The 15,401-nt window shown below is 24.4% G+C and overlaps 1 protein-coding gene across 2 annotated transcripts in view; it reads left to right on the top strand.

The window, feature by feature from the left end:
- LOC129610775 (hillarin) overlaps nt 1–15,401 on the top strand; it is a 90,931-nt gene that overhangs the window by 29,090 nt on the left and 46,440 nt on the right. For both annotated transcript variants that reach the window (XM_055523488.1, XM_055523487.1), the window contains exon 2: nt 12,278–12,930. In XM_055523488.1, the coding sequence (XP_055379463.1) occupies nt 12,742–12,930 (189 nt within the window). In that variant the 5' untranslated portion in view covers nt 12,278–12,741. The remainder of the gene's footprint in view (nt 1–12,277; nt 12,931–15,401) is intronic.

Raw genomic sequence — 15,401 nt, 5'->3', positions numbered from 1 at the left:
TTATTATGATTTGAACATTTCATTGTGTCATCAATCATTATACATTATTTTCAAAATACGAAACTGTTCTATGAAGCATTCTTTTGACATGCTCATAGTAGTACAATAGGTAAAACATATTGTATTGTAATGAGTCAATAAAATAATTAGCATTTACAATTAATTATTTTTAGAGAATATTCAAGTAATTAATGTATGACTAACAAAACGTTATGTTTAACATTAAATAAAAAAAACTATTTAAGAAATTATTAAATCAACTAACAAACCATGAAATTTATAAAACAAGAACAAGTACAATTTACACAAAATACATGGAAAAAAAAAAGTACTATTGAATAATAACTATTGATTGTTTCACACTCCCAGTCTATTATTTGACAAATCGGTTATTATGTCATAGTGCAAACATGTTTACAAAATATTGTAAATAACTTGACTAAAATTATTTTAGTTTAAATTTTAATTAACTTGAATTTTTTTTTAACAAAATATTTAAGTTTATTTCTGGAAATAACATATTTAATTACAAATATAAGTATATATATTTTTTTAATAGACCTATTAAATTTAATTAAAAACGTGATTGCTTCAATTTCTAACCAATTAAATAATATTAAATTTGTCATGATCCTTTTCTTCATTTAAAATATATATATATATATATATATACATATATATATATACATAACTACTGTATAATTTCTTAATTTTTAAATATATATTTTCGAAATTTCTGATAACTTAATAGTAAGATTGCTAGTTTTTACTAATCTCAAGGCTCACGTTAATTCTAAACTGATTTGGATCGCCGGATTACAGTGGAAAAGGGGCAACGCAATTGTCGTCAATGGCTACGTAAGTCTGCCGTTTAGAGCAGTCTTGGCCTTCTACTTGAGGGTGAATCGAAACTCTATTGGAAGATTACGAAAAGAAATCATTATACGAAATGGTTTCTTTCATCTTACTCAAGAAAGTTTTCCTCAAAGTTACTTTGGGAATGGATCAAAATTAAGTTCGTGCTATTGCTAACATCGTCACTAAATATTATTTGGTAAAATATTATCAACACAAATTAGGTAATTCCCTTTTGCGTAAATTCTATAGGAGGACGATAATAAAACTGTTATACATATTTTGTATGATTGTTCCGTTCTAGAGGTATAAATGATTTGAGTGGGGCTTTCTTACTTGAATAAACAAAGTATATAGATGAGATGAGATACGGGAGCACGATTGACTATGGTCGTCGAAAGTAAAAATATGCATTTCGTTATAACTCTCTTCAGCAATTTATAATCTGCTAGTCTTAAGCGACAATAACCTTATTCTTAATCTAAAGTATGTTATCGCAGTTACATTCAATTAATTAAGAACACTCAGTTAAAGTAAATTTTCCCCGAAAATTTCTCAGATAATAGATAAGTTTTAACTCTCAAAGAAGTTGTTTTAGAAATTAGATGAAAAATTTGTTCAATTTTATTAAATTTGAATAAATTCAATTGTTTGTTCTCATACATCCATTGCCTTAATTTAATACACGTGTTATGTATATAGAGTATAATTTTGAATATTCGATTTCTATTGTAATCAAATTATGTATTTCCTTGTATTTTAATAAAATATATATGTATCTATATATTTTCTAAATATATCTACAAAGTTAATAAAACTCATTTCCACAAAGATGATTTTTTAAAAAAATAAAATAAAATAAGTTATTTTTAAAGGAAAAATTCATACTCATTAACGTGAGACAAAATGTAATTTTTTTCTTCATATTTTTCTTGTTTTTATTTCTTTATTTGAAAGAAAGTCATTGTCTGAAAACACTTATACATTTTGGGCTTTAAGAAATGGAAAAACAAAGTACTTATTTTTGTCAAAACTTTCCTATACAATAAAAACCAGCCAATTAGCATTTCAATTCATCACAAGTTAATATTTTTTTTTACATTATTGTTATTACGAGTATTACCATTTTCATTTTAAAGGAAGTAAAATATTCAACCACTGGAAAAGTCATAAAGATAATTAGTAAATAACTAAGTATATAAAAAAAAATCGAAAAATTTTCTTATACACACATTACACCTTATATTTTTATACTTGTACAACTTATATGAGAGGATTAACGTATAACCAAAAAAATAACTAATTAAAAAAAATCGAAAGAAAAAACAACTTTGTACAATATTTTCACTTTTGGTCAATAATTTAATTGCATTTTCTGCAAATATACACAAGTATAATTTACTTGTATCTTACTGCTTCTTTAGTTGGTATATAAAATAATAGTAATAATAATAATAATGACAAAGAGAATATAAAACGAAAAAAACGGTTTTGAGTCAAAATGCGCACATAAACTTTCGTATACCGTAACGCAATGCGCAATTTAAAAGTTAAGAAAATAAACTAAAATATGAAAGAGAAAAAAAATATGTTTTAAAGCTAAACTAACCATGCAAATTTACATAAAATAACCATATATAATCGTAAAGATATGCATATGTACACAATCACACCTATGTATATAAGCACATTATGTATGAAATTGTTAAATTCATATTGCAACAATTCTATATACAAGAAGCTTTACGATGGTTTAACAAAAAAATTCAAAATTTCCAAATTTCTGACCGAACTATGTAAAAATTAAAAGGTGGCATTGAACTTCGACTAACAAAGATTCGACTGATAGAGTATATATAGAGGCAAAAAATTGTGGGTGACAAGTATATAAGTTGTGCAAGAGGATCGAAATTATGAACTTGATGCAAAAACTATGGAGGTTGAGATTGCTACAGGTTGTTATTTTCAATCTATTCACATTAGAAAACTGAGAATAAAAAATTTTTGTCTTCTCAAGTTATGTAGAAAATTGAGATCACAGTATGCCTTCTATGTTGTTAACGCTTCAATCTTTATTTTGATAAAAGTAAAACATGCTAGGGAATGTATTCACCAGGCAATATATTTCGAGTGAACCAATAGGGCTTAGCTAATTCTTGCAGACCGTTGTATATCATAACAATTTCTCAAAAAAATAAACTTTCCGAAAATTCAAAAATATTGCCCTGAATTCTTAATATTGACTGCAAATTAAATTAAATATAAAATTATTGTATTATTACAAATCGCACAAGACACAAAAGCGCATCTGATCGGGGTCTATAACATTCTTTTTATAATTAACTTTAATTGAGAGATACGGCTTCAATAATTCAAAAATGAACGAACTTCAAAATTCTTGTGAGAAGTTTACTGGGAACCGAATTTTTTTCACCTTTTCATGGACTTTTCATGGACAAAAACTACTTAACCTTTTATATACTTACAACAAAAATATTCAAGCATAAAGTTCTTTGATCATTCAACATCTCTACAAACTCATAATTGGTAAACAAACATAATAATAATGTTATATGTACTAATATTACCTACAATGGTAAGAATACTATAAAAATTTGTTCAATTTTCTTGAATTTATATGGCAATAAAATATAGGCCATCGTCAAGTTAATAATAAGGTATGTACAAGTTGTTATACATGCATCACATATTATAGTACATAATATTATATACCAGTTTCATAAGCAATAAATAATATAAAAAGAAATAATGATAAAAAACAAATGGAAATGGAGAAAGAAAACAAGAATATTATGTACATTAAAAAAAAAAAAAGTAATAAAGGAAAAGAAAAGAAATTAAAAAGTAAAAGTGAAATTTTACTCCGTTTTGCTCGATTAAAGATTAAACTTACCTGCGTATTATTTATGCATACAGGTGAACTCAAACGTATCTCACAATAATACTTACTACACAAAATATAAACATATGTATGTATATATGTATATAATAATTGGGTTCATTGATAATAAAAATACTTTATGTGTATACGCCATACCGCAAAATGCAGCAAATAATTTTTATGTTTCTTTTATGCATTTTGCGTTTTTTTTTTCAAATAAAAATACGCATATACAATTTTACATATATAAATACAAACATACAAATATGAATTATTACAGGTGTTGTATAATTTTTATTAACCCTTAATCACAATTATGTACCACAAAGAGATAAAATAAAAAAAATAATTTTCTCTTCTTTCTTTTATTTTTCGTGATTGAGTTTGGAAGTTTCATATAGTCGTAAGCACATACCTTTTCTTTTAGTATTGTGCTCATTTTACCAACATGGGCACATTTAGTTTGTCATACTTGATATTTGCTGTTTTATAGTTGATATCACTGGTTTTTGGAGATGAACTCCAAATATAAATAGCGTCAAAATTATATTTAATGGCTGTAATGCATTTAATAGCTTTTTGACTCTCATATATGTGTTACTTAAAATAACTATGTAAAAATAATTTTTTTGATGCAATTAAATATTTTATATAAATACGAAATAAAAAATTAAAAATATTATCACTTGTTCCGTTTTACGACGTTGGTTTGTTAAGTCTCCCAGAATTATTATATGTGCTTATAAAATTTAGGCACAGTGACTAAGGGTTAAACAGTAATAATATAACAAATAATAAAAACTTAATGCATTTGTAGTTAAAAAACAGAGAAGAAAATTATCAATAAATTAAAATGGTAATAAAACTTAAAAAATATATTATTTTTCCGCTATATTATTCATACAATATTTTGTTACATTCTATTTATGAGGAAAATGTATACCTACACATGTATATGAATAAATTTTTTAAAGTAAATATTTAAAAATTTAAAAATTTCCTGAAAATTTAAGATGCTTTTCAATAATAATGTAGTTGAAAAATCGGTTTTAAATATGGATTTGTTAATTTTAACACATTACGGTAGACTTGTTATCTACTTAATAAGCTCAATAACGCAAGAAATTGGTTCTTGGTTCTACGATATGATACACAAACCATATGCTGCTCTCAGGAGCAAAGTAGGATAACAAAAACAAAAAATTTTAACACATATTATATATTTTCGTGTTATGTACACCGAATCCGATAAAACCGAATATTCTTAACAATTCTAGACATTTTTCGGAGAAATTAAATGATAATCTGTTGTTTCCCTTTTAGAAACAACAATCAAATATTGTGTTGAGACATTCAAATATTGTAAAATTTCCTACTACTCGTATATCTGGAATAGAAATTTTAATTTCAAAATTATCAAAAAGTTGTTAAAAATTAATGGCCATTATTTCTGATAATAAAATGAAAACAAACTGCATTAATGCAAAAATACTAATTGAATATTCATTCATATACTTAATACGTTAGTTATTATTAGATTTAAAAAATAAATTTAAGAAAATTGTTAATCCAAATCATAAATATATTGAAGAAAAAGCATAATTTCATAATCAACTTTCCCATTAAATGCATTTTTTTTTTGCACTCCACCATAAATTGAAATTGAAAAAGAAAAATACTACAATTTTTAAATATCGTCACGTTACAAGTGAATAAACTTTATTTCATTCAATAAAATTATTCCAATCACATCAAAAAATCCATAATGTAATCATGTTGATTTTTTGTTTTTTATTGTATATAAAGAAAAGTTTGAAATTCTTAAAAAATGCAATTAAATTATGAATACACACAATTATTTAGTAAACATACACATATACTTACATACATATATGTAAGTATAAAAAACACTTTAACAACTTAACACTCATCTAAATCACTCATTTTTAATAAAACACTCCTTTTTTTTCTGAAATGAGAAATGCAAAAAAGAAAAAAAACAAGAAGAAATTTAATGAGAAAAATGAGAAACTATGTTTAATATTTTGTTGTTGTTTTTCCAACGTTTTTCTTATTATTATTATTATTTTTTTGTTTTTCAATTTTACAAGGTCAATGAACCTGTAAATATTTATTATGCATAAATTTTTAATTGAAATTTTTTTGTTTACATTTTTTTTTTTTTTGAACTTTTATTCAATTTCTTTCTCAAACAATAATGTTTATAGTACTGCCATCTATTTTCACTTTGTGAATCTTTAGCTCCATTGTTTAGAAATGAATTTCTGAAACAGGTCGATTTATTCTCTGCTATTGCATTGAATCGGACCAGAAGTGCCTCGTGAAATTGCAAAAGTATATATCGAAACTGGTAAAAGCTGGACTTATGTCAAGGCAGTTTGGCGTTTTATGAGGAAAGACATTAGAATTCGCCTTAAAAACACCAGTCGTGAGGTAGACGTGAGCTGAAGTAGATCCTTTTATCCGTTATGCCAAGTTTTTGAGACCTTATTATAATATATCTAACTTGAAAACATATCAAAAAAATTTTAGGTGGCGGACGTGTGCGGTATATGGGCTGTAATTTTGTTTTTTTGCGAATTATACCAGTACAGTTTCCTTCTTTCTGATATCCAATGAAAAATAAAATTGTAAAAAGATCTTTTTTTTTCAAAAGAAGTGAGAGCTATTAATCATAGATCCCACATAATTCGCGTAATAAATGTAGTATAGAAAGTTCCTGACTGACATAATAATCAAATATTTCACTATATATAAAACAATTGTTAATAGCCTCAGAATCGCATATAGTTATAATGTCACATATTTCTTTATAACAAAACCTATATATTTATTTTTTATATATTGTAAAAGTGTACGCCTTCACAACAGAACTCGAAATTCCATATTTTGAATTGCATAATATTTGAAATAAAATCCTCTTCATAATAAAAATAAAAACCAAAAAGTAACATATAAAAAATTTTTGTCAATCATTTCAAATTTTTTCGAAGATAAAAATATTTTTGTCTATTCATATATGTACACATGTATATTCTTATAAAAAAATTTTATAATGAAGTAATACCCTATGATGGATAACCTTAAAATCTGTTATAATACCTTTTATATGAATATTTCTACAGTTAGGGTTTAACTCTTATTTTAAAACAATAGAGTTATTAAAGGTTATAATGATAATATGGGATGTCAATTTATTCTATTGTGAATTGTGATAAATAAAAATCTTATTAAATTATTGAAGCGTCAACAAAAAATTTTAATAGTATTAAACTTCAAATCAGTAGGTACATATATATATAAGTATATATACTTGAATTTGCCATTTTGCCTACTTTTTTTATATAATTATTTTCAATTATGTTGTATGTGGTTTTATGGTGTGAAGAAAAATAAGAGTTAGCGTTTGTTGATTTTATTTCTCATTCAAGAAACAATGGGGATTAGGTTAAAAATTTTTGCAGTATTTATGTGCTTTATTATACAGAAAAATAACTGCAAAAGTGATAGTAGTCAAAGTTTCATCTGATATGTACAATAAAATTGTTTACAAACTCAAATTTCGTACAAAAGTGTAAACGGTATTATTCCCTATGTTAGAATGTCCATATTTATGAGCTTCATCCTTATTTATGATGAAGGAAAGCCTTTAATTTTTTGTTGCTAGATGCCCGAAGATAAACAAAAGAGGATAAATAGAGAATTAAACGACATGTAAATAAAAACTACTGAATAAATACAGGAGACTCACGAGAACGCAATTTTCTTTGAAGTAGTTTTAAATTGAGATGTCATACATAGACACAAGTATTATTTATTCCATAATGGAACATAATTATTATTATTTGCTGCCTTTTTCTTACTGCTAACTGACTTATTCATAACTAACAGTGCTTAAAACACCTTCAGATGTTTAGCTTCATTTTATACCAACATCTATAATTAACAAGACAAAATTGCGTGTGTGCATTTTAAATTGCATATATGCAGGCGTTTCTAGATTATTTGAATTAAAAAATCTATGAAATTTAAATCAAATTTATTAAATAATGCACTTATATTTATTTTTATAAACCAAATACATACGTATGAGCAATAAACCTATTGTTTGCGAAAAATTTTTCCTTTTTTAATTTAAATTTATTTCCGTAAAAACATAAATAATTCTCCAACAAAAGGTGTGTATACATTCATATATGTATACATAATTACGTCTATACATAAAAAAAGCAAAATAATGTTAATTTAATTTTAAAACATTTTAAATTTTAATTATGATTATTATAAATATAAAATTAAAATCTTTATAAATAAATATGTGCGATTCTGATTTCAATTGTTTATAACAATTGCCTGAGATCTATTTCAACAAAATTTACATTTTTGTTTTTCTATTTTTATTGTTGAAAAAAAAATTATAAAGACATAGAAATCACGTCATTTTAAAAATGTTTCCCTTTCAGAATCATTATGAACTCACTTGGTAGATTTTTGAACTTTTTAACTTTTGAAAAACTTAACAATAAAATACACAAAGTAAGTTATGCATTTTGAATATTCACATATACTGTAGGATTTTCACATGAGAATGCATTGTTGTAAGATTTGAAGTCAAGGGCTTTCAAATTGTTAGTATTTTACATTAACCCTGTGTTTGTACACATTTAATAAAGACAAGATAATTTTATCAAAATGTAATTTTAATATTTAAACATTAATTGTATGATTGTATTTAATCGAACATGTTTGATTATAATAATAAGTTGTAATTATAATAATTCCTTGCTTATGCAGGCTTAACAAACTACCATCAGTGTTAGTAATAGTCTGTTATTTAATTGGACTCTGATATTATGCTTTCTGAGTATTCTCTTTAATGTTCTCGACTTTGAATATGCTCAGGTTTAACTAACACCTATATAATGTGTATGGAATTACAATCAATTGTTGTAATTTTAATTGCAATCAAATTAAACTTAATCAATCATACAAACTAGCGAAATTAACGAAGTTTAACACTCATAAACGGAATTCTACAATTTTACTTTACGATATAAGGAATACAACATTAAAAATTTGTTCGTGTATAATGACCGTAAATTATTGCAAATACACATAGAGAGATCATTATTATACCATTAATTCGTAATTATTTCAAAAATAAAAAAATTCATTTTTGTTTTTTTTGAAAACTCACAATAAATTAAAAATAAAGTAAATATTATTTTAAAATTATAATTATAAATTAAATGAAATATAGGTGTATTATAATAATAAAATAAAAATGAATATAAGAAAATAGAATAAATCATGTCTCACGTGCTAATTGTATAATATGCTATTCTAGAATTCAGTTTTTGCTATATAGTAATGCTCCGGGAACTAGAACAGACTATTAAATAAAACAAAGCAAAATCATAAGAACAGGAAAAAAAATAAACAACAAATTTTCGTGACTTGGCAATGATTAATATTTAAATAGTAACAAGTATGTATGTATGTAAGTACATGAAATGTCAAAAAGTAAATAAGAAATAGTATTATTACGTAAACACACATATACTTACACAGACTGAAAATGTATAAATATCCAAAAACAAAAAAAAAAAACAGAAAGAATAAAGCTTTTGACATTGACAACTTATACAGTACTTTATTTGTTTTGTTTTGTTTATCTTATTTTTTCATTTTATTTTTATTCTTTTCTATACTGTTAAAAATAATTATTTATGGGTTATAATTTCAATCATGTTTAACGGTAATTCGAAATCAGTTAATTAGGGATTTATGTCATGCAAAAATAATTTGTATAAATGTATATCAGTGTGCAAATGTATAAAAATATATGTAGATGGCGGTGATCATAAATTATAGAATAAAATATAAACCATTGGGTTGATTTATACAATTTAATTATAATTATTTGTACTTACATATAGATATACATATGAATATTGTAATGGTTGTAGATAAAATAATAATTTAGATCGATTATTTTTTTTTTTAATTTTGTTATACCATTTACAATTATTTATAGTACAAGCGTGTAGCAGCAGGTGGTGCCAGATCACTTGATATTTTAGATAAACTCTAAAATAATTTGATTTATTAAGTATATTATAAAATTATTCAGTAATTTTTGTAATCTTCTATAAATTTAACATTCCAATTATAAAATATTTTTAATTTTTTTCTGCATTTTCGATTTCCTATAATAAATTTCGTTATTATTATTGTTGTTTGTAATATTTAAAAAGTATTGAGATAAAATAATTCGTTAAATTTTTCAATTTATTCGATTAAGATCTGAAATAATAATTTAATTGATATTTTAATTAGTTTTAGTTCATTTAGTTTAAGTATATTGTAAATATATGTATGTACATGCAAAAATTTATAGGGCTCACAGAATCATGTTGTGGATTGTACAGGTACTAGTGTATCAGTGTATTAGTGGTCTATTGTGCTGTTTCTGAATTCCGTTTTTCTTAATTTTGGTTCCGAGAATTAAACCGTCAAGTCAATTACACTGTCTGGTGAAAAAATTATAATTATAAGTTGGCTGGGGTCGTCAAAACGCATAAATAATAAACGCAAAACAAATAAATACATAGGTATAATTAGTATATAGCTTTCTTACATATTGATCTGTTAATAAACGCGTCATGCGTTTTTAGTCCCAAAACTTTTTAAATTCTCCAAAATAAACATATAATCGTAGATTCTGCACTTGACGAAAGATTCTGGCAGTTTAAGTCTGGCAACGAAAAAAATTAATTTTTCTTTTTTAAGCCTGACAGAAAAACAGCTGAGCTTTTTAAGTTTTTTTATTTAATAATATTTTTTTTTGAAGTTTATTAAGACATACTAAATGAAAATAGTGCATGCTAAATTTTGTATTGATAAAAAAATGTAAAATTCAATATAATTTTGGTGAAGCACTCTTACTGCTTTTCAAAGTAATCTGTTGTCAATATTATAAAAGAATTCTATAATTAACTTATTCCAAATCAATTTCGATTTTTCAAATTTACTTTAAAAATTAACACTTTCTTAAAGTTAGTCAATATTTTATTATTTATGCATGTTTAAATTTTTTTTACAAAATTTTTTTATAATTTTAGATTATTTACCTTACTTGAATAATTTATTGCTTTAAATAAAAGATATTACGCAAGAGAAATTACAATGGACTCGGAATATGTACAATATTAACTCATGAAATTAGTGATTAATGAATAAATACATACTAAACATAATTTATGTCCAAATCTAAATTTTTATTTTATTTATTTTACTTTATTTAAATATGTACTTTGTATTATGTTAGAATACAATTGAAAGTGTTGGTAATATAAATTATTTAATGATCATTTAGAAAACATAATAATTATGCCGCGGATATAAGATTTTATGACAATTTTTCTTTTTATAATTGTTATATACATTTGAATTCAAAATAAAATTCGTGATTTAACGGGTCACGAAAATAAATAATAACCAAAAGAGAAAAAAAATAAATTAAAAATGGAAATGTTCTTTGAAAAATGGGAAAAACGACGTAAAAATCAACTTAATTTTAAAACAAGTTTTTTATCGTGATAAATTAAGAGTACACCAATTTGTTAAATATTGCAAGAATATAAACCCAATACATATTATATTATACGTGAATTAAATATAAATATTTTGTAATGTTTTAATATACAGGAACATGGTTATGTTTCACCCTCTTATAATTTAATATTTTTATGAAATTAAGAAATTAAAATAATAAAACCAAAAGTACCACATAAATATTGTAATGTTTTTTGAAAATTTTTTGATAATACTCGTATACCGCCTGAAATCTTACAGAAATTATTTTCAAAAAATCTGGTATGATCCGCACATAACTGACCGCAATATCTAACGTGTATTAGACGCTTCTTTCAAATTTTAAGGATGCTATGAAGCTTTTAGCTAACATACCTATTAGCTAACATATCCAAAATGTAGTATTTGCAACTAGAAGAGGTTCACCTTATGTCATTTGAATTCCCTGAAAAATTCACCAGTTAGTTTCGGTATCAATCAGAATATTAAATTTCAAGAAAATTAGTTGATTATTTCTCTTTATATGCGTAAAAACGTGAAATCCAATCCAAATCGGTTTAGTTGAACTTGAGATACACGCGTGCACACACAGACTCACAGACCCATAGACCGTTAGTTTAAGCAAAAATTAGCTTATTTACACTTCCCTACTTAGGAGTTGTGCGTTTCTTCCCTTATTGTATGCAATGCGGTCCATAAAAATTTGTAGAATCAAAGCTGCAACATTTGTTGAAAATTCTTAAAATCCTTATCGAAATCTTTTATAGGAGAAATTAAACCGGCGTTAAACTGATATATTTTAGAAAAAAATTAATTTGAAAATATTGTAAAATTTTTTTCTTTAATTACGAACATGTCCATTACATATTCTAATTTCAATTTTAATTTAATTTATATTTACAGGCAAACCAAAAAAGAAACGTCAATTATATCGTAAAGGAACAAATAGCCAATACTCAAATAATCCAGTTAAAGATGACGGGATAAATTAATGAATCAAACATATTGAGAAAAACACAAAAAAATCGATTGATCGAACGCAATATTCTAAATTGATTAATTAAAAATTACGAAATATTCTATATATGAACGTATGTAGAAAATTAAAGAAGAAAACAACCTCTTGGAAAAATTTCAATATGATAATGCATTTATCCAAGTCTAAAAAAATTTTTAAAAATTAAATGAATTACTTACAAAATTTTCAAAGAAAATTAAACGAATATTAAAAATTAACCATTTTCGAAACTATAATTAAAGAATAAAGAGAATAAACAACAAAATAAGAAATTACGATAAAACTCAATAAACAAACATACACTCAAATAGTAACAAACAAAATCAAATAAAAAAAACATAAAACAAAAATGTATCGACCAAATTTTTATGAATCAAAATGTTTACGTTGCAATGAAATCGTTTATCAAGTTGATCGGGTTGGACCTCTTAAAGATTTCACATTTTTTCATTCCGGATGTTTTAAGTGCGTTCATTGCGGTACAAAACTAACATTAAAGACTTATTACAATAATCAACATAGACAGGAAGATAAAGAGGTAAAGTAAATTTTTCTTTTTATATATTTTTTTTTTTAATATTTTTTTATATTTATTTTAATTTTTATTTATTTATTTATAATTGCTGTATTATTTGAAAAACAAAAATTAAAACAGAAAAATCTCAATTTCTACCTTTAAATTTTACCTTTTTCGTACTATAACTCATTTGAACATTTATTCGTTTATATTGCTATATATACATATATATATATATATATATATATATATATATAACAATAAAACTGTTATATGTTTGAGAGAATTGCAAGCAAATACAGGTAGACTAACATTTATAATACGACTGAGTAGTACATTATAATTTAAAGATATTTACTTGAATAAAAGTGTCTCTTGCATACATACATAGATCGGTGTGTTAAACGACTCCTTAAAAAGCTCTTAACTGCTAAGAAAAACTCTTTAACCATATTCATTTGAAATCTGTTGTAATCGAGTGATAAAATATATATTCATTTTGGATCACAAGTAATAATGGCGGAACATATACTTTCTCTTATGTAGTTCGTATAACGCCATAGAAATTTTCCCACCATACACATTATTCACCATATAGAAATTTCACCACAAGTACTATCTGCTCGTAAGTATCAAAATAAAAATTAAAACTATATGGCATGGTGGAGCTACAAATTACACACTCATTATTTATGCCTCAAACAGAGAGGTGCTTATCAAAAATTCTTCTTTCAAATTTCGAACTTGTTGCTTTTATACTTCAAGTCTGATTGTGGTAATTAGTATACTCGACTTGTGGGACCCTTCACAGTTTTATATAGACCCTGCAAAAATTTTTTTTTACAATTATTTCATTTCCATTTTTCTTTTTGTCTAACTGTTTATTATTTTAATTTTATTTTATTGTTTATTATATCAATATATTTTTTCATATTTACCTTATAAGTATATTTATATGAAAAATTTCGCTTTTAGCATAAATGCTAACCATAGAAGGAGTGGTTTGTGTATTTTTAATTATTGGCTCCATAAGCAATTATGTCCACAAATTTTTTAATAATACAAAATATATACCTGATATGGTTACCTGGAGGGCTAATTTAAATTAATAAATAATTTAATTATATTTTATTTATATTCACTGATCTTTTCGTAATCATATATAATTTGACAGCAAGCTTCTTTATTTACGTCTATCCTAAAACTTGATTTAAAATAATAATTCAGTAAACAAAGTTCAACCAAATCTAAAAAATATTGAAGATATAAAATATAATTAATAATTAAAATATAAAATTAGCAAGTATATTATCATTATATAAACAATGAATCAAGCCAATAATTCGTAAAATAACACATTTCCGTTGAAGAAATCTTTGTTATCTTATTGCACACTTCACGATAAGAGCAGATCAGTATATTTTTACGCTTATGGAATTTCCAAAGAGTTTATGTGCTTTTGATAAAGTAAGTTGTTTCAAAAATGTCATTTGTAACTTTTACGAGGGCCATTTTTACGAGAGAGGAGTAGTAAATCAATATTTTCTTCCGAAGAATGAGTTTCTCGCAAAGATTCAATTCTGCATAAAATTTCGGTATTTTATTTTGAACGATATGGAAGTTTTGAAATTTGACGCAAGGTTGGACCCGAAAGGCAATGTTAAACTACATAACATGAATGTTGTTTTTTTTTTTGCAATTTTTTTTGTAGTATATTTACGACTTTTAGATTTTATAAAATAAAATCTAACACTAAAAATTAGAAATTGCTATAATACTTTAATACGACAAACCTATAGAAATAGGTCAGTACGAGCATTATATATATATATATACAGCGTATTATATGTATATACAGCGCCTGAGTTATCATATGTAAAGTAAGCATTTGCGATGAGCACCAGAAAATATTGACGTAGTAAATTTTTTTTTGGTGAGGGACGGTGTACCATTCGGAGACCTAATAAGTCAGAATCGGTCCTGTGCATATGTATACATATAAAATTTTGAAATTATTTAAATTTATAGTGAATAAAATCATTTATACTGAAGGAAGCCTTCATTATTTACAATTATATGTCATAAAATAATTTGTTAACTAACAAATCTTCTACATCTTAAAATTTAATTTTATTTGTAAAGTAACAAATTTATACTGTACACATTCACATATTATGTAGTATGTGTTTAAAGGAAGCAATCCGCCTATAAATACCAAATTCGAAGCAGAATTATTACATATAGGTATACGAATTATAACAGAAATGTGAAAGAATGCTCTTTTAAATATAAGTATGTGCACTTTTACTTTTAATTGGTTATAAAAATGGATGAAATAAATTTGCCATGAGCCTTTTATATACATTGGAAATAGCAGAAATAAAATAAGAAATAAAAATTTATATTTTTTTTCGAAATTAAAACTATACTATATAATAATGTGGTAATAGATAAACATTTAATGAGATCGTTAAAATATTATGTACGTGCTT

The sequence above is a fragment of the Condylostylus longicornis genome, unplaced genomic scaffold, assembly GCF_029603195.1.
Source record: "Condylostylus longicornis isolate FDR11 unplaced genomic scaffold, ASM2960319v2 ptg000048l, whole genome shotgun sequence".
Taxonomy (NCBI): Eukaryota; Metazoa; Arthropoda; class Insecta; order Diptera; family Dolichopodidae; genus Condylostylus; species Condylostylus longicornis.
Note: the sequence above shows the minus strand (reverse complement) of the source record. Positions and strands in the feature narration are given on the sequence as shown.